The sequence below is a fragment of the Chelonia mydas genome, chromosome 1, assembly GCF_015237465.2.
Source record: "Chelonia mydas isolate rCheMyd1 chromosome 1, rCheMyd1.pri.v2, whole genome shotgun sequence".
In the NCBI taxonomy this organism is placed as follows: Eukaryota; Metazoa; Chordata; order Testudines; family Cheloniidae; genus Chelonia; species Chelonia mydas.
The window spans coordinates 98457204-98483072 of NC_057849.1; the positions used below are offsets into that span (position 1 = coordinate 98457204).

At 40.2% G+C, this 25869-nt stretch overlaps 1 protein-coding gene and 1 long non-coding RNA gene across 5 annotated transcripts in view; one reads left to right on the forward strand and one right to left on the reverse strand.

Moving 5' to 3' along the window:
• CLYBL (citramalyl-CoA lyase) overlaps positions 1-25869 on the forward strand; it is a 222111-nt gene that overhangs the window by 110959 nt on the left and 85283 nt on the right. For all 3 annotated transcript variants that reach the window (XM_043535105.1, XM_037896412.2, XM_037896411.2), the window contains exon 2: positions 12894-13083. In XM_043535105.1, coding sequence (XP_043391040.1) covers positions 12894-13083 — 190 coding nt within the window. The remainder of the gene's footprint in view (positions 1-12893; positions 13084-25869) is intronic.
• The window catches only part of LOC119565919, a 122506-nt gene continuing 119985 nt past the window's right edge, over positions 23349-25869 (reverse strand). For both annotated transcript variants that reach the window (XR_006287314.1, XR_005224988.2), the window contains exon 3: positions 23349-23913. This is a non-coding gene — a long non-coding RNA (uncharacterized LOC119565919). The remainder of the gene's footprint in view (positions 23914-25869) is intronic.

Consider the following 25869-nt stretch of genomic DNA (forward strand, 5'->3'; position numbering starts at 1 on the left):
TGGCACGCAGTGCTCTCGCCCATAGGCACCGCTCCCACCCCCAGCTCCCATTCGTTGGCAAAGAGCGGAGCTGGTGCTCAGGGCGCGGGCAGCGCACAGAGCCCCATGGCCCCCCTGCCTAGGAGCCAGACCTGCTGGCCGCTTCTGGGATGCAGCGCAGTTCCCCAGCCCAGGACAGGTAGGGACTAGCCTGCCTTGGCTCCGCAGCACCCCTGACTGAACTTTCAACAGCCTGGTTGGCGGTGCTGACCAGAGTCCCCAGCGTTCCTTTTCGACCTGGTGTTCCGGTCGAAAACCAGTCACCTGGTCACCCTAGATTGAAGTTAAGGGAGAATTTTTTTTATTGCTAATCAAGATGCCTTTGGGACATTTTAAGAAAATGTTACACTGGACTTGAACATTATACTAAAAATAAGAGTGATATTTCTTTAATTAAAACAGTATGGATATTGTTTAATGAATGCTTTCTTATCTGAGTGCGTAGGCATTAAGGATTCAGGTTGTTGCATTTTATTAACTTGTGGGGATAGTTAAAGAGCTGGTTAAAACAGTGAGTCCATATCAGGCTGCTATAAAATACTTATGCAGACATCTCATTGCTCTTATAAATCTGACTAGTTAAAAAATAAATACCAAGGCTTGTTTTGTGCCATTCTGAGCAATATTTCCATATAATTCTCTGCATTCAACCAGTTGCTGAAATAAGTGAAGCTCTGGTTCGAGCAAAGTGTTATTTGCAGGCCATTTTTCGTTCCAAACTTTTTATCCATCTGCATATTTTTAATGTTTCTGTCATCTTGAATGCAGACAGAGGTTATATATCACTTTGTGTAGATAGACTCATGTTGAACCAATCCGAATACTGCATTATCATTCTTTCAATCTATCAGGTTCAAACACTCATTACATTACATTTCAGAGTTATAAATGTATAAGCTATACTTCAGAAATTCAATATTTACTAATAACTTCTTTTCAAATATTCTTCAATATCTAATGAGTTAGAATGTAAACTATCTTAAATGTGTTTAATGGAGTCTACAATAGTTCCGCAGCCTAAAACTCTTAACTAAGTAGAGTCAGGGTTCTGCTTTTCAGCTTACCAGAAAATTATCATGCAATATTTTTTCTCCACTTAGTGCTAAGTGTTTTTATTTTCTGTGAAAGACATTTTCCAACTACATTGCATGAGCATGCTTCTAACACTCAGTTTTGCACCAGTCTGTGTATTTCACATCTATAATGACAGGTTTCAGAGTAGCAGCCGTGTTAGTCTGTATTCGCAAAAAGAAAAGGAAGACTTGTGGCACCTTAGAGACTAACAAATTTATTTGAGCATAAGCTTTCGTGAGCTACAGCTCACATCATCAGATGCTCAAATAAATTGGTTAGTCTCTAAGGTGCCACAAGTACTCCTTTTCTTTTCACATCTATAATGTATACAGAACTTGAAAGGAAAGGCAGGTTGGCCTGGATACATTCCAAAAACAGTTAGAAATTGAACTGTTTCAGAATTCAAAATGAGCCACAATTCTGCAGACATTGAAGCACATGCTTAACTTTAAGCATGTGAGTAGCCCCATTGATTTCAATGGGACTACACATATACTTAAGTGTTTACAGGATTGGGGCATAAATCCAGATAAAAGAGTGTATTGTTTTTGCTTTTCTTGGTGCAAAAATAAGTAGGCTTTATTCATCCACATAACTAATCCATATGTCTAAGTAAGTATACAAGAATTATAGGGCCAAATCATGCCTTGACTAACAGTAGAATGACCGGTTGCTTATGCTCAAATAAATTGGTTAGTCTCTAAGGTGCCACAAGTACTCCTTTTCTTTTTAGTAGAATGACCAAAGTTGCAAGCCAAGGCAGAATGTGCCCTCCTATATATGAGTCTCAAGAGTACACAAGATTCCTCAAAATAGTTAACAAATTTGTTCCTTCTTATGCCTTCCACAATACTGGCGCCTTTGTATACATTTTGGCATATTAGTCATGTTTTTGTTTCATTTAATAATTTATTTTTTCTGAAGATTCTCAACTTATTCAAAATAAATCTGTTTTGACCATAACTTGCAACATAAATTAAAGTTGCTATGTTTTAAGGTCTGCAACATTTTCCTTTTTGTCTTGTACCAGGTGTGTATGAATAACTAACCTGCATACATTTGCGGGGGGAAAGAGTCACTTTCTGCCAGCATTGTGGTTTAGCAAGCTGGAATGGCACTTTGTAGGTTCTGCTGAATGTGTTGCGGGTTCTGTTTATTTGTTTTTTAATTCGTAAGTAGGTCCCTCCTAAACTCTATTGGAGACTTTGGCTGCTTGAGACCCAGATTGTAATCACAGTAATTAGCACTGAATTTTCAAATCTTGATATTGACCGTGCCAGTGTGTACACAGCTGGATCAATGGCAGGAACTGAAAGAGCTCTGTAACGTGTTATGGGGACTAGCTTTGATTAAACAGAGAAGTACAGTGTAGAAAAGAGAGGGAAAGTATAAATATATATACTCTTTTAGGTGTATAAATATTGGTGTAAAAATATTGTTAACAGAATTTTTAAAGAGAAGTATCAGAAAACTGACCAGAGTAGAGAATTTAAATCCTTTTTTCACAATGAACTAACTGGGGTTTTTTTGATAGCAGATACACAAAGGAAATACCTCCTCAAAACTCACTTCTTCTGCAGAGTCAACAAACATGAACCATTTTCAGGGGAAATTCAACCATTTATATCTCTGCATTTATTATAGATCAACATTCTATAAAGATAGAACTTTATAGTGGATCTTTCCGTGCATTCTGTGAATGTTCTGCCTCCTAAGATTCCAGGGTTCTTGGGGTAGGAAGTCATGTTGTTGTCTTTGTGTTGTAGGGCTTTGAACACAATGTTGGTGTACAATAAATAACAACAATAGAATATATTCAAAATAATTCTTCTTTTATTGCTAAAAGTTTATATATTATTTTTTGAGGTAACTTGCACATAATCCTTTGATAGATTAGTGGCTGTTGTCTTTAACTTTAAATAACAAAAAACATTTTTAATTAAAAATGTTGTACCCTGTCACAAACTACTGAGATCAAACTGTATTATATCATGCAGCAATTTCTTCCAAGAAAATACTCTCTAATGTTTCCTTATAATGGTATAGATAAAATTACATGTAGAGTGACATTAATAAAATATGGAGAGAGGCAGACATTTTATATAAACAAACACTTTTAAAAGTTTAATTTTATATTATATATGATGAGAAATGAAGCTCAAATATTCCAGTCAAGTAAGTAAATGATTATTCTAATTGCACCTTCCTTTATTTAATACGTCTCTGTGTGAACGTCAGTCTGTGACAGACAAATGCAGAGTTTTTGCATTGCAGTTCAGTGATTCTGGTTTCATTAAGCAGCAGTTAGCGTCCCAAGGAGCCTAAAACTTCAGTAATGCTAAAGGTGAAAGGAATGAACAGTTCAACTCAGTGATATTTTATTGGCATGGCAAGTTATTCAAAGATTGGCATAGTTATAAAGAGAGCGAATGCTCAGGTATACATCAGAAGTGTGATTTTTTTTTTTTTAATTACCAGTAATTTATTTAGCAGTTTTAAACTGATGGGGGGAAAACTGGTCTTCAGTCCAAACTACTGAAGTATGGTGGAGCCCTGAATGTTCATGAACAACAGGGTCAGTGTAGTTGAAAGAACATGATGGGGTAAATAAAAGGTCATTTTTTAGGTTTGGGGCTGGTGGGAGGAGTAGGTTTGGTTAACTATTTAACCTATGATACCCTTTTATCATTTTATGGTTCAGGGGTCTATTATTTTAAGCCTTTGTCAGTCAGCTTCTGGTTTGTGCTCAATCTTTTTTTCTTTCTCGGTAAGGTTCTGTTTACGTGATTTATGTTGGATTTATTGTGAGATAGAAAAAAGTTATAAGTAGCAACTAAAATCAAAATTCTGCACTAAAGTGAATTGCACTTAGCATTTGATTTTTATTAATTGTCCAATTTAAACACTAACCTGTCTTGTTTTCACACATTTCTACATGACAGCTTTTTTTAACAGCAAGACTTCCCTTTCCTATTTTATTTACCTCTCTGGTTTTTTATATATACTGTGGTGTGCACTATCAGTTCTAGCAACTGCTTGCAGAAGTTTACTTGAAAGTCCCCTTTTCATTTCTCCTCACTACAGTTTTTTCAATGGGTAACTGCTCTACAGGGTGACTCCGTCCAAACCGTTTTTTTGAGATCCAGAGGTGCTTGCTATGAGGGTTAAATTTCTAAATTCACTAGGTAGCTGGGAGCTGGTTTTTCAGCCCATGGTGGTGTCCCCATCACTGTGCACACATCTCCTGTATAGGTTTCAGAGTTGCAGCCGTGTTAGTCTGTATCCCCAAAAAGAAAAGGAGGACTTGTGGCACCTTAGAGACTAACAAATTTATTTGAGCATAAGCTTTCGTGAGCTAAAGCTTAATTCAAAGTGAGCTGTAACTCACGAAAGCTTATGCTCAAATAAATTTGTTAGTCTCTAAGGTGCCACAAGTACTCCTTTTATTTTTATCTCGTGTATAGTTATTGGTTTGGTAGAAATGTTTAACGTTTATAGTTTAAACATCTTAAATCTTAAGGAGAAGCTGGGTCTGATTCTGATCTTGCTTACCATGGTTTTACAACTGTATAACTCCAACTACTTGAGTGGAATTAATTTTAATTTACATCAGTGTGAGATCAAATCAGGCCTACTGATGTGTTAGAATCAAATCATGTATGTTTCAAAATACTTTTTTTCTTATAAGAAAAGATTACTTTTCCAAAGTTTTGAAACTGCAAAATCTAGTCTCTCTTAATTTTTCATAGCAAGTAGCTGTTGGCTTACATTTTGAGGGAGGAAAAAGTGTATTCTTTGTTTCAAAAAAACAGCAAGGAAATGCCCTTATCTGTTTAAGAACAAAGGAAGAAATCAAAATGTAAAGCTGTGTGTTTCATATGTTGATAGCCCTTAGTTTTGATTTAAGCATAATTGGATCTCTATTAGTGGCATTTGTTAAGTAAAATACCTTAGGAAAGTTCTGAATGTATTTGGAAGTAAATATCACACATGTTGCCTTTTTAACTTAATCACTTTTTAAAAAAACTTACTCTGAATTTCCTTACATTAGGACAAATGTGGATTTTCAGAGGTCCTATATTCTGATTTTATAGCTTGTAAAGTGATCTTCTGTTTCCCATTAAAGAGAGCTTTTTTTTTTTTTTTTGCATGTTCACTTTTAACAATTGCAGGAAATTTGTTTTTCTTTAAAACTTTACTCCTTTTCTTTCTCCTTTTCTTTTCTCTCTTCTTGATATTTTTATTTTCCTTTTATATGTAGAGTTGTAGATTTTGTCACTTCAAACGTTAACTGTTCCTCTTTTCTTTTGCTTTACAATACACACTAGGAGAGATTTATTTTTTGCATATTCCTCCCCTTCCTCTGTGAGATATTGTAGTGGACCAAATTTAAAACACTACAGTATTTAGAATCCCTGCAGTGCTATTTTAAGTATTTGGACCTGGAAAGTGCCCCAAGCAATAACTACCTGAATTGCTTTTAATTACACAATATAGCTGCATCATTTTACTTCAGATTCTTTTTGATTGATGCTGTAAGGCAATTGTAACCATGGATGATGGGATTAAGTGCCTCTTGAAGTGACTTTAGCTTCTTGTGGGAACAAAGGGAAAGAAGAGAACACTTAGCCCCTTTTTGAGCAAGCAGCCTTTTTTCACTTGCTATATAAAGAAATACAATTAACAAACATTATCCCCAGAGGTAAATTGAAATGTACATGCAGACAAGAACTGCTCTTGACTGCAATTAGACATATATGATCTGAGGTATTCTGGCCATTCATTAGTGCTAATTGTTTGAGAAACAAGCCTGCAGAACAAATGATTAAAATGTTAGTACCATAACTGGGATTATTAGCATGTGTGATAAAATTCATGCTCTGCAGCTGTACCAATAAAACTCTTTGAAAAGTAGTTTTGATTAGACAAATACTTAGCTTGGCTCAGTTGTGAGCTGTTAGTGTTTGCACAAGGCACAACCGGTGTTTATAACAAACAATTTATATCTTCTTTTCCTAATTAGAAGGAATTACTATGCAAATTGCGGTGTTTTGTAATTTCATATCACTTTCCTTTGTGCCTTTGGTAGATTATTTGCCAGCTAGTTTCTGTTAATTAAACAAAGTAAAAATAGTAATAGAATATTTATTTGAGGGGAGGGAGTTCACATTTATTTTTATTCTGTATTTTTTCAAAAACAGAATGGGGGAAAATGTAAGTGTTTGCTTCTTAGACTGCCTAGATTATACCAGGTTTTTTTATCATGGGTCTCAGAACCTCTCTTAATTTGACCATCATGAATATATAGGATTGCATATAGCCAATGATCATGTCTCTAGGGGTTCAGAAACATGCATTGAGATTGCTGAATGTGACTCCTTTTTTGTGAATTGTCTCATCCAGGTCTGTAGATACGCTCTTCCGAAACAGTATCCCAAACTTAGACCATCGTTTGTGCCCCGTCTTACAGAACTAGAGGTTTGCCATTTCAATCTGTCATTTGTTAGACACGTTATAGCATAGCAGCCCTTCTGGAATTACTTTGGTCTAGAATAATAAACATGAGAAAGAACTGGAAACAGAGTACAGCCATGATCCTGAAAAGACTTATGCACATGCTTAACTTTATGTACTGTGAGTAGTGCCGTTGACTTTAATGAGACTACACACCATGTGTAAAGTTAACTATGTATGGAAGCTTGTGTGTGATCAGCACCTGGAAACATACTGTAGTATGTAGCAGGGAGATTTTATATCATCTTTTAAACTCACTAATTTCAGTAAAAAGAAAAGGAGTATTTGTGGCACCTTAGAGACTAACAAATGTATTTGAGCATAAGCTTTTGTGAGCTACCGGTGCCACAAGTACTCCTTTTCTTTTTGCGAATACAGACTAACACGGCTGCTACTCTGAAACTAATTTCAGTGACATTATACAGTGGAAAGTGCAGCATCTTTCAATAAACAGAAAAGATTTGTTTCCCTTGTTCAGAAGAATGAAATATTTTTGTTGAGGTGAAATTATGTAGAGTGAATATGGGTGCTTTTCACTTGGCCATTTTTTTTTTTATTTAATATTTGGAGAAGAGATATGTATAATGCTACAAATCTTAAGAAAACCTAGATACAATTCCAAGACCCCATTGAATGCTGCAAAACTATATGATATGAATGAATACAGCATGCAGCAAAACAATTAAATGGCTAATACCTAATATTCTATTACTCATTTTTATATACTTAAAAGAAATAGCAGTTCGTTAGCCAACCTCCTCTTGGAGTATGTTCATTTGTTTGGTTTAAGCTCAATCACACATAGTTTTACATAATTAAGAAAATATCTACCCATTCAAAGAGACACATGTGAAGCAATTTTCTTGGTGCTAACAATAGGACTCAGATTTTATTATGATAAATATTATTATTATTCACAGTTAAAGAGATTTATGTTAATTCAAAACACCAACAAAAATGGAGATAAGTGAGACAATGTTAATAGAACACCAAAATGTTAATATATGTAATGTTCTGGGTCTAACTCTTGCCATTGTCTCTTTTAAAGAAATCCATAGGTAGATCCCCTAATGAAGGGTGTCCTGTTATTCCTCAAAATTTCACCATCTTTTTAGGTAGCATAAAATGAATCTGTGATTACGCAGAAGAGGAATTTACTGGAGAGGAAAAATCCCAAATCTATGCACTGTACATCAGAAAGAATAGTGTGAAAATGCTTATTGTAGTCATGCCTAAATATATTTGTAACAAGCTCTTATTTTACATTTTGGCCATGTTATCTTTTTAAAAGAAAATAGGGAAAAGAATCTAAAATTATGCCTGTCCAGTGAGACCATTTTCCTGCAACAGCTTTTAAAAGAAAAAATTGATGATTTTGTTTTAGATTTACTAAGCCTAAACAACTTGACAAATTGACCGTATATCTGTAATAGTATGAGTTCTAAGAAACACATACAGAGCCAATGGGGTTCCAAGGTTGATGAGTTTAAGGGAAATTTCCAGTGGTCCCTGGTTAATATTATTCTCAGTCTTAAACCTATGAGCTGATGATATTTTAATGGATCAACTCCACTGCTTCTTTAGATTCAGATATTCCTTTAGTGGAGTCACACTGCTGAACTGTCTAAATGAAAGTTTACACTCGTAAGTGGTGACAGCTGACTCATGATTTCTAAATCTGGACTGAAGGTCATGACAGTTTTTCCTTTCAGAAGCCATATCATTGTGTGTTGGATTCAGAGAATCAATGCTGAATAACAAACAGTGTCTGCAGATGTAAAGGGAAGCTGGTTGGTCCTGTAGCTTTCAGTTTAATTACAGCTAGCAAGAAGTCTTATGTAACATGTTTGACAGGTGATGCATCTCATCTTGGCGTGCTCTGGGATTATGGTTTTATTCACATCTATCAAATTACTCTAGGTTAGACAATTAGTAATAGACAGTCATCAAGGATGCTTCAGAGGCTACTTGTCTGTACTATTAGAGTTAGCTATTAAGGAACTGAGTTCTGGTAATAGCTCACCTTAAGTGATCACTCTCGTTACAGTGTGTATGGTAACACCCATTGTTTCATGTTCTCTATGTATATAAATCTCCCCACTGTATTTTCACTGAATGCATCTGATGAAGTGAGCTGTAGCGCACAAAAGCTTATACTCAAATAAATTTGTTAATCTCTAAGGTGCCACAAGTACTCCTTTTCTTTTTGTGAATACAGACTAACACGGCTGCTACTCTGAAACTTGACTTCTTTGTGTCTTTGAGAGCTACAGGTGGAAGCCATCAGAGAAAGAGAATAGAAACTAATTGCTTTGTCCCCTCATATATGTTTAGTGAAGGATTGCAGACTTCTTCACTGACCTCTGTGTCACACTGAAAAAGACTCTCTCCAATCTTCATTTAAAAGAAACGTCTCTTCCTCCTCCTCCTCCCCCCTCCCGAATATAGTGCACAAAAGTGGAATTAAATTAAATTAACTACCAGCCACGCTAGTTGTCACAATTTCCATTATCATTAGCACTTCACCATAAGACAAGGAACATTAGCCATTAAACAAAAAAATTGGCAGAGGGGTATGAATCTCAGTAGTACGTCGTGTAGGTCCCAAGTATCAAGATCCCCACTGCATGTGTCTTGAAGCAGTTACAGTCATAGATGAAGAAGATTTATTAATAAGGATAGCACTGGCACTTCTAATAAATAATGCATAATTTTTATTTATCAGCAAAACTGTCCTGTTGATTAGGCCCCATTTAGTATTACCAGTCAATAGAACAGCAGCAGTTTCTTCCACGCTACCAAAGCGGGTCCACCAAGGACAGTTACATAACTGGCAAGGGAGGTCATGGTATAGTTGTAATTTTCAAGTTGGTCCATAGAGTTAAAACCCCAGCAGATCTTTCTTAATACTTTTTTTTATTAAATCTATTTTTAATTTTGAATATAACAACCTTGAGGTGAAGAAATCAGTTCTTGACAGGGACTTAATTATTCATTGGAAGTATTGCATCTCTCTGCCATTGTCGTACTTGAAATTGATTGTATTCATTTTCAAGCATTTGGAAGGTTTGGTCATATATAATTTGAAGCAAACTGTTTCGGCACACTAGTGCTTTGGTGTGATCAGAAAGTAACAATATGGAAGATATTAGGTTAATGGAAATATAAAAGCATATGTATCAATGACATTCATGTGTAGATTATGTATTCTGCGTTAAATGTGGATGACTTCACGTTATTCCTACATGCTGTATATGTGTATGATAATTCATACTTGTGTGATGTGGCAGAAATGGCATGAAGTTAATTATGGAGGTCATCCCAAAGGAATGCCATTAAAACATTCCACATTATGTCATGTGTTCTGTACAGGCCACATATTTTACATGAAAAGGAGTACTTGTGGCACCTTAGAGACTGACAGCTCATGAAAGCTTATGCTCAAATAAATTTGTTAGTCTCTAAAGTACTCCTTTTCTTTTTGCGAATACAGACTAACATGGCTGCTACTCTGAAACCTGTCATATTTTACATAGTTTCTCAAACTTTTTCAAAGCATGGATCACATCTTGCTAGAGGTCTAATATGTCTCCTGGATGACTCCCTCTCATTCATCTTTCCTTCACTTCACAATTGCCTAACATCATTGTGGAAACTACAGCAATTGCTTACACAGAGGAGTAATACTTTTTATTCTGTCCTATTCAGATTCTTATGCCATACCCATCACTATGGTATCTGAGAATCATCTATTAGGTGACATGATTAGCAACTGTCACCTGTGGTTCTCTCTCTTTGTCTCACTCTATTTAAATTTTTCTTTTCTTTTATTTCATAAATTCATAGATTCCAAGGACAGAAGTGGCCATTGTGATCATTATTCATAGTTTTTTCTTTAAAAGAAAGAGCGAAGTTCTTACTCACCGCCATTGTAAATTATTTCATCTTAATAAAGCCATCATTTATAAAAGGCCAACAACACAAACCCAAATATTTTTTTCCTCACGCTTGCAAATGCAAATCCCATTGTAGGTATAAGAAAGTCAGCTGCCTGCCTGCCTGGTCACATGGGTAAAATGGAGCACGATTGAGGTGTTCAATCTAATGAGAAAGATCCCAGCTCCAGAGATTTCCTCCTTCTAATGAAAACAGGCACATTTTATACAAGCAGTACCCTTTCAGAAAAATAAAATCTGTTTGAAGCAGTGTTTAGACAAATACATGCACTAGTTCTTTGATAGAGAGAACTGGAACGTTTGTTCTGATGAGTGAAGCCCTGTTTACATAGGGTTGATACCATGTTTAAACACTGTTTTTGTTAGCGTTGTTTTCCTGACCAGTATGGACATGTTTGGGGCTTTTTTGTCTGAGACAATTTTATTAAACTATGTTCTAGAACAATCACTAATCTAGTCATGTTTTGGCTAATATAGTTGCAAGAAACACAAAACTCTGGTCCATGATGGTCAGGAATTCTTGTTACACCACTTGCAGAGTGGCCAGCTGCTATTTATATTTATATTACATAATATATACTTTTTTGCTTTCAGTCTCTCTAAAATTTATGTTTAAAGAGATAGTTGTGTGCTTATAGTTTAGGGTTTTTTTATTATAGGTGACTGGCAGCATGTCCAGTCATTAAGGTTGTCTAAAACTTTCCAGTATAAATCCCAGTTTTCACCGAACTGTAACTGTTGAGGCTGATTTTGTTTTTTCCATGCAGATGTCCCCCTCAGGTTAGTTAATTTGGAAAGTTTTAGCTAAAATGGTTCAGCTATTTCCGAGAACAATGTTAAGGGGAAAATATGTTTTGCCCATGTTAAAAAATGTGTGAATATCACTTTTCACATTGCCACCCTTTCTTTTGTGGTGCTGCTGACACAGCACTACCTTCAGAGCTCGGCACCCAGCCAGCAGCCACTGCTCTCCGCTCAGCTGGATGGTAGTAGATGTATTTGCGGGGGTGGGCGTAAACCAGGGGTCTCAAACACATGGCCCGCGAGCCACATGCGGCCCCGCGGGGTTATTTCCTGCAGCCCGCCAAGTTCCCTGTGCCCCCCCATGCACTCCCGGAGTTATTTTCTGCTGTTTGCCAAGCTCCCCTCCCGCCAGCGCACCGCGTCCCTGCTCCTCTGCCTACCTCCAGGCGCTTAGCGCTTTCCAAGAGGGAAGTGGGAGGAGCGGGGAGCCGTGTGCTCAGGGGAGGAGGCGGAGAAGAGGCGGGGATTTGGGGAAGGGGTTGGAATAGGGGCAGGGAGGGGGCGGAGTTGGGGTGGGAAGAGGCGGGGAAGGGGTGGGGCCTCATGGAAGCAGTGGGGGTGGGGCCGGGGCAGAGGGTGTCAGTGATGCGGCCCTCGGGCCAATGTACTAGTCCTCATGTGGCCCTCCTGGTGATTTGAGTTTGAGATCCCTGGCGTAAATGATTACAGACACAAAGAAGTGGGGCCCGATCAAAGAAGCTTGAGAACCATCACCCTAGTGTCATAGATGTTCCATGTGGTGTCCCCGTGAAAATCCACTCAAGTTTGCCAAGCCTTAAGCCTTTGAAAATTGCAGCTTGCACACACTCAGTAGATGTTTGTTGGAGGCTAGCAGCGTTGTACTCTGAAGATTCCATCTGCAGTGTGTGACCATGCTCCCACAGATCTTATGTGCTAACTGGACTGAGCATGCTCCATCCTGAGCTGCAGTGGCTGAGCAGGGCTTTTCCTGCATTTCCATCAGGGACCACAACTGGGAGTAGAGAGACTGTCTCCATTATTTATTGATTTGATTTGATTACCATTGTGCTCTCACTGTCCCACTGCTGGCACCCAGGCAATATGGAGGAGAAGGAGGAATCAGCCTGATTTACTGGAATAGGGACAGACTCAAGGGTGCATTCTGTGGGGCGTAGGAATGTGGAGAACCGGGACAGACTAAGAGTGGGAAGCAGAGGGAGACAGGAATAGAAGAAGACAGTCTGGGTGCGGACTCACTAAAGGATGGAGCAAAGCTGGCAGGCTGGAGTAACCTTAACTCTGGCATTTCCTAACTTTTGAGTGTTGGACTTTGCAGCCTTAATGTTCTTTCAACGTAGTTTTTTTTAAAATCTATTTCATTGTAAGATAGATTTCTTGTGACATAGATTCTGGTTTCAATAGCTGAGAGGTTCCTCAGTAGGAATGTCCTCTTTTAAAAAAAACAAACAAAAAAAACCAAACCCCACATTAAAATATTTTTTAAAATTATAATCAGGAATGTAACTTCAATTCCCTTTTTTACAGGACAAGCTCCTCACTGTCAGCTGGTGTTCCTAAACTTGATTATCACTCCAAGTCTTCTCACAAGTATGTACCTAGGAGAGCTGTGCTATATGTACCTGCAGACGATGAAAGGAAGATACAAAAAATTGCATCTCTAAATGTAGATTGTGCTGTATTGGACTGTGAAGATGGTGTGGCTCTGAACAGAAAGGTAATTAATAAATTTTTTGTTGAGTACCATGCAGTCAATGCTGTACAGAACACATACAGAAAGACACCATCCCGGCTCTGGGGACTTTACGTGCTGGAGACAGACAGTGGTTAAGACACACAAAGCACTTAATGACCATGAGAGAGATTCCTCAGACAGTAGTGACGTTTGCATTTATTAGGTGGCAAGCTAACACTGATGAGCTTTATGCAGGCTTTGAGAAAACCTGCTTGCTTACAGGGCAAGTGGGAATTTTTGGACAAGCATGTGAGCAGCAGCTGCTGAAGATGTAAGGAGCCAGGAATAAGTCCTGGTCATGGAAAAGTGGAAGATATGAGGTTTTCTGTAGAAAAGGAGGAAGCAGGACAGAAGGAAAGGAGCAAAAAGCAAGGAGGCAGGTCAGAACCACTAACTATTTTGTTGAGCTAAAGGTTTTACAGATTGTGAGGAGCACATATAGCGAATATGTTATGGGCTTGAGGTTAGAAGGTATTACTTCTTGGGGTTGGGTAAATTTTTCAAGCCTGGGCTCCATGGAAGAAGTGTAGTTTGAGGGAGGTATTTGAAAGAGGAAGAAGGTAGATGATTGGTGCACCAGCGCCCGGAGGACATTCTAGACATATGAAGGCATCAAGATGAGTGTTGGAGAAGGATACAAAGGAAGTAGTAATGTGATTACCGAAGTTCACTTTATGTCAGTGTGTGGTAGTGTTTTCAGAGTTCCTCCTTGAAAGCAAAGGTTGAATTTTAATATTATTTATGTCTCAGTGTGTCTGTAAGAGCTGACATAAATTCGCATACATTTTTGTCGGCAACTTTTGTAAGGATCTCAATTTTGTCATTTCCCTTTTAAAAAAAAAAACAAAAACTTCCATACCTTGAACAAAGTACATCATTAACTGCCTCAAAATGAGGCGTATGTTAGGACTGGAACATTTAACTCCAACAGTACTATCTTCATATTCCTCAGTTTCCCTGCATCATTTTCACACATTCCACATTATAGCATGTCTCCATTTAGAGTTTCTGATTCTGGCCATGTTGTCTTGGAGGCAGGGAGAACAGTCTTGATTTCCCATATGATTTCAGAACCTCTGTCCAGCAAGTTTATCCTTTCCAACCAAGACTCAGAATAACTCTTATATATTCTACTTAACCTTTAAGATGTTACAGGTCTATCAGAAACCCTTGAGCATAATGGCTTTCTCGTGTTGTTAGAAGTCTAGTACTGAAACATGAAATTAGTATTGCTAAATGCGCCAGTGCATCAATATACAGTACTTGAGAGATTTTTGCCAACCAGTGGTATTGCATATAAAAGACTCATCTGGGAGAGATTATGAATCAATTTTTAGTAGCAGACTTAGATTGTTTATTTCATATTTGGGAGACATCAAAATAGACATCATCATGTTAAACGATCAGTTTTATGTGCGCTTTGACTATGAAATTCTGGCCCCATTGAAATCAGTGGGAGTTTTGCCATTAACTTTTTTGGAGGCCAAGATTTCACACTTAATCTTTACCAGTTATGTAGAATTGATGGAAAATTCTGTAAGAAAAATTTGACAGCACGTATGATTTTGTAGCAAAATATAGTTCAAGGGAATCTGAAGATTTGGGTTCTCTGTCCAGCTTTGCCACAGACATCCTGTATGACCTTGACCCTCAGTGTCCCTAGTTGTGAAACTGGGAGTATAGTACTTTCTTATTATTTTCATTAATGTTTGTGAAGCATTTTGAGATCTTTGGATGAAAGATAGTATAAAGTATGCATTGTCAGTATAATAATCAGTGGCACACTGAAAACTGAACCTTTATGGGTAGGATAAAATTAGTTGAAAAACAACAGAGCTTAATTTTATATTGAATTTACTATTGAAATAAATAATACAAAAATTCGTGTACTGATTTTATTATTCGTTCTCATACTTAATACAATAAAAAACCTCCGTGTTTGAATTTTATTGCAGCTGAATATCAGTGTTTAGCAGAAAGCAAGGAGCTTAGAGCTTAGCTTTAGTAGTTGGGTGCTGTTTGCTACATACTGCTTAGGCCAAGCTTATATGAGCTTGACCCTCATCGTGTCAAAGCAATTTTACAATATATGTGGTGTGTCATGGAGTTGCAGTCTGCCTGGAGTGAATCCGTTAGTGTGCTGGGGCCCAAGGACCCACACCGTTCCACACAGCAAGCCTCTGGCCTTCAAGACTCCAAAACTGAGCCACCAGTACCTGTGTTCCTTGTCTCTCTCTGTGGCTCCCTGCAGCAAATTCAGCCACGCTAAACTCCTGCAGAAGGTTTGCACTGTGCCCCTCAGGGTGCTCTCAGTGAGCATTCACAGTGACACAGGCTGCCTTTCTAAAACAAGGAACCATTTATTAGTCACCCGGCATACAGAATCTTACAGTCCTTAGGTTAACACAGAGATGCAGAAGTTAAGCTGAAGTCTACCCTGGTCAAACCAGTGCCCTGATGGGCTAGCCTGGTGGGCTAGCCAAGCTGTGTTGGGCTCCATCTCTGGTGCTCGCGCTCTCTCTCTCTCTCCCCGGTCCAGGTTCCTAAGTCCCTCCAAAAAACCCCTCCTTCCAGTTGCCTGATACCTTGTTCTGGCATTTCCTAACTTTTGAGTGTTTGACGTTGTAACCTATATAAAGTTATTTTAAAGTAGGTTTTTTTGTACATAATTAACAAATATATTAAACAGTATCAGCCCTGGTATAGAACCTCATATCATGCAATTGCTAAAGTTTTGTCATTATTAAAAATGACGATTCATTCTTAATGTTCCTTTCTGTCTCTTAGCCAAATTCTGCTCTATGACACTACAGTGCTTCTTACTTCTGGTTATTTACTAAAGAAACTAACTACTTGTAAAGATCTTTGTCAAAGCCTTTGAAAATTCAAATAAAAGTATGTCAACCAGTTCTTCTTTACCTTAGTGTTTTATAATTATTATTTAAACCGATTTCCCAGGTATACAAGTCTTACTGCCCAATAATGCCCCAGATCAATCCCTATGCACTTTTTTAAATATAAGTACAACATTTGCTACTCTCCAATCCATCAGTATATTAGCTGATTTTAATGACGTTGTGGATTTTTGTTAGCTGCTCAGCTACCTCATTCTCAAGTTCCTTCAGAACTCTTGAGTGTATACCAGCTAGGCCTGGTGACTTGTTGCTTTTCGATTTATCAATATGTTCCTCAATCTTTGGCAGTACCTTATCTGAATATTTTAACCTCTACTGCAGTTGGTTATTCTGCTTCCTGAGTCTGGGGCTCTCACTACACTACTTTGGTAAGTCGACCTAAGCTACGCAACTGCAGCTACATAGGGTATGTCTAATTAGGTCGATTTTATAGAAGTCGATTTTTAGAAATCGATTTTATACAGTTGATTGTGTATGTCCACACTAAGCACATTAAGTTGGCAGAGTGTGTCCTCACTACAGTGGCTAGTGTCGACTTACAGAGCGGTGCACTGTCGGTAGCTATCCCACAGTTCCCACAGTCTCCGCCGCCCATTGGAATTCTGGGTTAAGCTCCCAGTGTCTGATGGGGCAAAAACATTGTCGTGGGTGGTTTTGAGTACATGTCGTCAGTCGCCCTTCCCCTCGTGAAAGCAATGGCAGACAATCGTTTTGCGCCTTTTTTCCGTGCAGACGCCATAGCACGGCAAGCATGGAGCCCACTCAGGTCAGCTCACCATCACTGCTGCTGTTGTGTCCTGGGTGCTGCTGTCAGCAGATGGTGCAGTACAACTGCTAACCATTATCATCCACTGCTTCCGCTGCAACTCTGTTCTCCTGGTGCCATGAATCCACCTAGCAGGTCCTCTTGTCGTTCTGTATAAATATCTATTCTCATAGCATCCGTCATCATCCACCGCTTCCGCTGCAACTCTTCTCTCCTGCAGACACCATACCACAGTAAGCATGGAGCCCGCTCAGCTCACCGCTGCTGTTGTGAGCATTGTGAACACCTTACCCATTATCCTGGAGTATATGCAGAACCGGGCTAAGAGACGCCAGCACAAGGACAATTTTGATGAGGACATGGACACAGACTTCATGTGGCATGGGCTGTGGCAATTGGGACATCATGGCGCAGTGGGGCTGGTTGATACAGTGGAACGCCAATTCTGGGCCCGGCAAACAAGCACAGACTGGTGGGACTGCATAGTGTTGCAGGTATGAGATGATTCACAGTGGCTGCAAAACTTTTGCATACATAAGGCTACTTTCCTGGAACTCTGTGAGTTGCTTTTCCGTGCCCTGAAGCATAGGAATACCAAGATGAGAGCTGCCCTGACAGATGGGAAGCGAGTGGCGATAGCCCTGTGGAAGCTTGCAACTCCAGACATCTACCGGTCAGTTGGAAATCAATTTGGAGTGGGCAAATCTGCTGTGGGTGCTGCTGTGATCCGAGTAGCCAATGCAATCATTGACGTTCTGTTATCAAGGGTAGTGACTCTGGGAAATGTGCAGGTCGTAGTGGATGGCTTTGCTGCAATGGGATTCCCTAACTGTGGAATCCCATTGCAGCAAATGGATCGCATATCCTTATCTTGGGAGCGGACCACCTTGTTAGCCAGTACGTTAACTGCAAGGGGTACTTCTCAATGGTGCCGCAAGCACCGGTGGATCACAAGGGACATTTCACCGACATCAACGTGGGATGGCTGGGAAAGGTGCATGACGCTCACATCTTTAGGAACTCCGGGCTGTTCGAGCAGCTGTAGGAAGGGACTTACTTCCCAGACCAGAAAATTACCATTGGGGATGTTGAAATGCCAATAGTTATCCTTGGGGACCCAGCCTACCCCTTGCTCCCATGGCTCATGAAGCCGTACACAGGCAGCCTGGACAGTAGTAAGGAGCAGTTCAACTATAGGCTGAGCAAGTGCAGAATGGTGGTAGAATGTGCCTTTGGATGTTTAAAAGCTCGCTGGTGCTGTTTGCTAACTAGGTCAGACCTCAGCGCAACCAGCATTCCCACTGTTATTGCTGCTTGCTGTGTGCTCCAAAATATCTGTGAGAATAAGGGAGAGACGTTTATGGCAGGGTGGGAGGTTGAAGCAAATCACCTGGCTTCCAATTTTGAGCAGCCAGACACCAGGGTGATTAGAAGAGCACAGCAAGGCGCGCTGTGCATCAGAGAGGCTTTGAAAACTAGTTTCATGACTGGCCAGGCTTCGGTGTGACAGCTGTGTGTATTTCTCCTTGATGCAAACCCTCCCCCTTTGTTGATTTTAATTCCCTGTAAGCCAACCACCCTCGCCGCTTTGAAATAAAGTAACTATTGTTTTGAAACCATGCATTCTTTCTTTCTTAATTAAAAAAAAGGGGGGGGAGATAACTGACAAGGTAGCCCGGGTGGGGTGGGGTGGGCTGGGATGGAGGAGGAGAGAAGGACAAGGCCACATTGCTTATTGTAGCCACACTACAAATCAAACTGTTTGAATGACAGCCTTCTGTTGCTTGGGCCATCCTCTGGAGTGGAGTGGCTGGGTGCCTGGAGCCTCCAGTTTTTTCACATCCTTTATCTAGTTTTGGGCCCCACACTACAAGAAGGATGTGAAAAAATTGGAAAGCATGCAGCGGAGGGCAACAAAAATGACTGGTGGACTGGAACACATGACTTATGAGGAGAGGCTGAGGGAACTGGGATTGTTTAGTCTGCGCAAGAGAAGAATGAGGGGGGATTTGATAGCTGCTTTCAACTACCTGAAAGGGGGTTCCAAAGAGGATGGATCTAGACTGTTCTCAATGGTAGCTGATGACAGAACAAGGAGTAATGGTCTCAAGTTGCAGTGGGGGAGGTTTAGGTTGGATATTAGGAAAAACTTTTTCACTAGGAGGGTGGTGAAGCACTGGAATGGGTTACTAGGGAGGTGGTGAAATCTCCTTCCTTTGAGGTTTTTAAGGTCAGGCTTGACAAAGCCCTGTCTGGGAGGATTTAGTTGGGGATTGGTCCTGCTTTGAGCAGGGGTTGGACTCGATGACCTCCTGAGGTCCCTTCCAACCCTGATATTCTATGATTCTATGATTCTAAGTACTCCTTTTCTTTTTATCATCTTAAATGTTACTCTCCCTTACTTGTTATGTTGTTATGTTACACATAACATGTGGGAATGGTTTCAAACTGCAGCGCCATCCTTTCCCATAGCAAGCAATGCCGGTTGGGTTTCACATTTAAAAGAAGGGGCTGCGGTTTTCGGTGGATGTGCAGCACACAGCTCCCCCCACCCCACCACGTGGTTATTCTCCGGGATGATCCCTTTTAGCCAAGTGCAAACAGCCCAGCATGAACGGGGTCCTTTTACTGTTCCCTTACAAAAATTCCCCTATTTCAACCAAGTGACCATGAATGATATCACTCTCCTGAGGCTAGCACAGAAAGATGTAGACCAAATGTTGCTTGAATGCAACCAAAACCCAGGAACATTCGCTGCCATGCTTTGTGCTGCAATGATTTCAGCATACTTTCAGAGTACCTCCAGGAAAGCTTCATGGAGATGTCCCTGGAGGATTCCCGCTCCATCCCCAGACATGTGAACAGACTTTTCCAGTAGCTGTACTGTCCGCGAATGCATCCCAATTCCTCAGGGCAAATCAAACAAACACTATTGCTTTTAAACCTTGTACTGTAGTTAGAAATGTGCACGCACCGGAGGTACCTTCTCCAGCTTCAGGGTCGGGGATCCCGCCTTGGGAGGGCATTGGCTCCAGGGTAATGAAAAGGTCCTGGCTGCTGGGGAGAATGGATTCACCGCTTGCCTGCTGCACATCCTCCTCCCTGTTGCGTGAGAATCCTCCTTTGCAGGTGTCCACGGACAGTGGTGGGGTAGTGGAAGGGTCCTCTCCTAGAATGGCATGCAGCTGATCATAGAAGTGGCATGTATGGGGCTCTGACCTGGGGTGATGGTTTGCCTCCTTTGTCTTTTGGGAGGCTTGCCTCAGCTCCTTAACTTTCATGCGGCACTGCTGTGTCCCCCTGTTGTAGCCTCTCTCCAACATGCCCTGTGATATTTTGGCAAATATATTTGCATTTCTTCTTTTGATCAGAGTTCTGCCTGCACAGATGCTTCTCCCCATACAGCAATCAGATCCAGTGTCTCCCTTTCAGTCCATGCTGGAGGTCGTTTGCGATTCTGGGGGGACTGCATGGTCACCTGTACTGCTGAGTTTGCCATGCTGACCAACAGGAAATGAAATTCAAAAATTCCCGGGGCTTTTCCTGTGTACCTGGCTAGTGCATTGGAGTTCAAAGTGCTGTCCAGAGCAGTCACAATGGAGCACTCTGGGATAGTTCCTGGAGGCCAATACCATCGATTTGCATCCGCACTACCCAAATTCGACCTAGCAAGGTCAATTTTAGCGCTACTCCCCTCGCTGGGGAGAAGTACAGAACTCGATTTTAAGAGCCCTTTAAGTCGACGGAACGGGGTTGGTTGTGTGGGCGCATTCATTTTTAAATCGACCTAACGCGGCTAAATTCAACCTAACCCCATAATGTAGACCAGGCCATAACTAACGTAGCTGGAGCCGACGTAGCTTAGGTCGACTTACCGCGGGGTCCAGGCTACTTTGGGTCAACAGGGGACTCTCTCCCGTCAACTTACCTTACTCTTCTCATTCGGGGTAGAGCAACTGGGTCGACTGGAAAGCGATTTGCAGTGAATTTGGCGGGTCTTCACTAGACCCGTCAAATCAACACTTGCGCATTGATCTCCGGAGCGTCAATCCATGCGGTACTGTAGACATAGCCTGAGTCTATTCTCCTACAATGGTATAAACATAAACTTTGAATTGGTTGAGTTTGTAAACAATTTATTGTGTGTGAATAGTATGACTAAATATTGTAGGATTCATCTCTGGAAGTCTCAACTGCCAACAGGACATTGCAGAGAACACTAAACAAAGAACAGGTACAGATGGTGAACTGTAGTTGCTATTACTGTCTGTCTGCTGAAGTTAGACATTTTTAAATTAGGAGGTTCAGATAGCTTATATCCAAGAGTTTTAAAAAAGCTGGCTGAGCAGCTCATTGGACTGTTAATGTTGATTTTCAACAAGCCTTGGAACACTAGGGAAGTTCCAGAAGATGGTAAGAAAGCTAATGTTGTGCCAATGTTTAAAAAGGTATATGGAATGATCCAGGTAATTATACTTAAGGCCCTACCAAATTCATGGCCATGAAAAATGCGTCATGGACCGTGGTCTCCCCTTCCCCACCGTGAAATTTGGTCTTTGGTGTGCTTTTACCTTATACTATACAGATTCCACAGGGGAGACCAGCATTTCTCAAACTGGGGATCCCGACCCAAAAGGGAGTTGCAGGAAGGTCACAAGGTCATTTTAGGGGGGTCGCAATATTGCCACCCATACTTCTGCACTGTCTTCAGAGCTGGGCAGCCGGAGAGCAGCAGCTGTTGGCCAGGCACCCAGCTCTGCAAGCAGCTGCGTAGAAGTAAGAGTGGCAATACCACACTATGCCATCCTTACTTCTGCACTGCTGCTGGTGGCGGCTCTGCCTTCAGAGCTGGGATCCCGGCCAGCAGCCGCCGCTCTCCAGCTGCCCAGCTCTGAAGGCAGCACCACCACCAGCAGCAGCGCAGAAGTAAGAGTTGCATTATCACAACCCCCACTATAATAACCTTGTGACACCCCCGCACCAACTCCTTTTTGGATCAACACCCCTACAATTACAACACCAGGAAATTTCAGATTTAAGTAGCTGAAATCATGAAATTTATTATTTTAAAAATCCTATGACCATAAAATTGACCAGAATGGACTGTGAATTTGGTAGGGCCCTAATTATAGTCCTGCCATTTTGACACAAATCCTGGGCAAGATAATGGAGCGGCTGATATGAGACTCAATTAATAAAGAATTAAAGGAGGGTTATACAGTATAATTAATGTGAATCAACATGATTCTATGGAAAATAGATCTTATCAAACTAACCTGATAACTTTTAAAATCAGACTGTAAAGTTGGTTATGAAGGTAATAAGGTTGATTTAATATACTTAGATTTTGGTAAGGTGTTTGACTTGGTACCACAGGACAGTTGATTTAAAAAAAAACTAGAACAATCTCAAATCAACATAGCACATATTAAATGGATTAAACTGGCTAACTAGGAGGTCTCAAAATGTTGTTTACAGTGTTGCTGTAGCCATGTTGGTCCCAGGATATGAGAGAGATGTGGTGGGTGAGATAATATCTTCCACTCGACCAACGTCTGTTGGTGAAAAAGATAAGCTTTCAAGCTTCACAGAGCTATTCTTCAGGTCTGGGAAAGGTAATCAGAGTGTCACAGCTAAATACAAGGTGAAACCGATTGTTAAACATAAGGAGTTAACACATGTTGCAAGAAACCATTCAAAATGAAGTGTGCAATTAACACCTCCACAGTCATAGGGCAAAGGAGAGTTTGCCTGCATCGATACTTAGAACGCTACAACAGCATATCTGGGGCACACTTCTCCCATCTCTGTAGTTAATCCTCCTCCCCGAGAGGTGGTAGCTAGGTCAACGGAAGAATTTTACACCAGAGGTTCGTGCTGTCTACACCAGCGGTTAGGTCTGTTTAACTTCATCACTCAGGGGTATGGATATTTCACACTCCTGAATGACATAGCTGGGCCGACTTAACTTTTTAGTGTAGACCTGACCTTAGTGGGTTATAGATTGTTGTAATGAGACATAAAACCAGTGCGTCTGTTGAGTCCATGATTTTTGGAGTCTAGTACAGTTATGAATTTAAGCTCCCAGGCTCATCTTTTGAAGGTGTTGTACAGGTTTCCTTTAGGGATGAGGACTGAAAGGTCAGATATGGAGTGATCATTTTGTGAAATGGTGATTTTGTCTTTTATCATTTTTATGTGTGAGTTCATGCAAAAGTGTAGTGATTGTCGAATTTCACCCACATAGGTGTTGGGGCATTTGATATACTGGATGAGGTACACCATATGTTGTGCTAGGCATGTGTAGAACTTATGGATATTGAATGGTGTGTTGTGGGTTGTATTGATCATTGTACCAGTGGACATATGGCTGCAGGTTTTGCATCTGTTGTTCTGGTGGGGTCTGGTACTGCTTTGAGTTGGTGTGTCCTGGTCTGTGGGGAGCTTGTTTCTGATGATGATCTTGGCAAAGTTGTGGGGGGTGTTTGAAGGCCAGAGCAAGGGGTTTGGGAAAGATTTCTTTCAGGATGTGTTCCTCATCAAGTATGGATTGTAATTGTTTGATGATGCCCCATATGGGTTCAAGTATCAGATGATAGGTGATTTCTAGGGGTGTGCAGTAGGTTGTGCTTTTTTTTTTTTTTGTACTGAAGCAGGTTCTCTTGGAGAAAAGTAACTTGCTTTGAACAACTGGCAGAAAATCTATACAAGGGAAAACTTCCATATTTGGTTTTGGTAGAGAAGCTATAATTTTTGTATGTCTCCAGAGTCATACATCTAATTGAGTCAACACCAGAGCTTATGCTTTTATCTTGTTTTGTTGTTTTTTAAAACAAATGTCACATTTAACTGCAGCCCAACAGACACTGCCTTGAAGGGGCTTTTCATTTCGAACCAACCAGTTACTCACTTATTGTACCAGATATACTCCATATATGTGTAGTACTGTACTGGAACATTCAAAAATATAGTGGGGTCTTGCCTGATGAAGTCAACGTTCTCTGACATGGTTGTCTTTATTCTGTTGCACACATAATTTTTCTGTGTCTGCAATTGATTACATACTGAAAGATTCTTCCTCCAGTTGTAGAGAGGAAATTAAGATCTCAGTCCAATACTTTCCATTCCATCCTAGGAAAAAGACAGAGACCTCACTGTTATTTCCCTTGGGGATTCAGGCTGCCACTCTTATTTGACTGTTTTCTATACTATTGTATATCTTCTTCAATAGGATGCTATCTTTAGTATATCAATTCTTTAGAGCAGCAGAGAATTTGTGCCTTCAGGTCAGCATAAAGAGAACCTATTAGAGACCTTACTTTCGTACTAATGCTTTGCTGGCACTTCTTTTTGTGCTCTTGAGGAAAATCTCAGAACATTTTGTCACCTTCAAACCATTTTTACTACTGGCCCGGAATTCATCTAGGTCAGTGGGTCTGTTGCAGGCCTTGTTGGACAGAGAATTTTATTTAGTCACATTATTTAGTATTCCACTGGGACAATGTATCTGTCAAAGTGGTACAACACTTTCTGTCAAAGGTTATCTTTGAGATTCATCTCAGTCAAGATTAGAGTTTGTCGAAACTTGGAATTTTGGTTCTATTGGAAATTCCAACATTTCCAAATTTGCTTTCATTCTGAATTGGAACAATATCAAAAAATGTTGACATTTCTTATTAAACAAATTTTTGAAGTTCTTTTGTTTCACGTCAATCAAAATGTTCCATTTCAATAATATCAAAATCTTTTTCCTATATAAACTTTTAAAAGTTTATAATTATTTTATAATTTGTAAAATACCATACATTTTTGGAAAATAATTTCAAAATGAAAAATTGAAACATTCCATTCCAAAAATGTCAAAATAAAAAAACAAATCAAATGAAGCACTTTGATAATGTTGAAAATTTCTAAACAAAATTTTGTTGAAATCTGTTCATTCCCATGGAAATTTTCAATTTTGACAAAATGAGTTTTTCCAATTTAGAAACGTTTTTTCAGAAAATTTTCAACTAGCTCTAGTCAAGATGTGGTTCTTTTGGGTGAAACTCTGGCCCCATTAAAGTCTATGGCAAAACTTCCATTAACTTCAATGTGGCCAGGATTTTACACACACATGCACGCATGTGCTCTGGCTCACTCTCTCTCTCCCCTGCTCCCAGAAATAGTAAAACAAAGGTTAACCATCTATCTTTTTGTCAAGAGGGCTCTTCAGATATATCACCAAAATACTGGCCAGAGTGTGAAGGCTGAGGGGGGGGAGGCAAATCCACAGCTCCGCCCTTATAAAGTCCAGCAAATCAAATTGATTACAAGAGTGGTGAATGAAAAATGTACCTAGCTGTGGGGACATTGTACTCGAGTAATGACTGACCTTGTAGACAGAGGGAATGAATGGCTCTTGGCCATGACTGAGAGCCAGCTATGGAGTGTTTTCCTCACACCTTTTTTAGACACTGCAGATTGGATGGAGTAGTATCTTTAGTTACGGCACCTGAGACTGCTAGGAAAACGCAACTAGTTGCCAGCACAGTAGAAGTACATAATTAAACTGGAATATTTTCACCTGCTCAAAGGATGAAGCCATAGCCCATTCTCTGGGATGGCGTACAAGTATACTGAGAAACTAAGGGTATGTCTGCACCCATGGCTGGCTTGTGTCAGCTGACTCGGACTCACGGGTCTTTGGCTGTGGGGCTGTAAAACTCTGGTGAGCTCGGGCTGGAACCTGAGCTCTGGGACCCTCCCCATTTGTGAAGTGTCTGACTTTCGGCTTCAGCCTGAGCCCAAACATCTACACCACGATTTTAGAGGCCCATAGCACAAGCCCTGTGAGCCCAAGTCAGCTGAGCTAGCCACGGGTATTTAATTGTAGTGTAAGCATACCCTAAATAACCAGGTAGGTACCCTACAAAATAGTGTTTTAAGGTAAGATGTTTGTGGAAGGTTCAATTTACTCGGTTTATCATTGGGCAAGTCCACAGCCTAACTTTCCCTTTCTTGGACTCACAAATAATGGCACACAGACTCAAGTCATTTATATGTTTCCCTGACTTGGGATTCTGGTTTATTAAGCTGACAACTCAA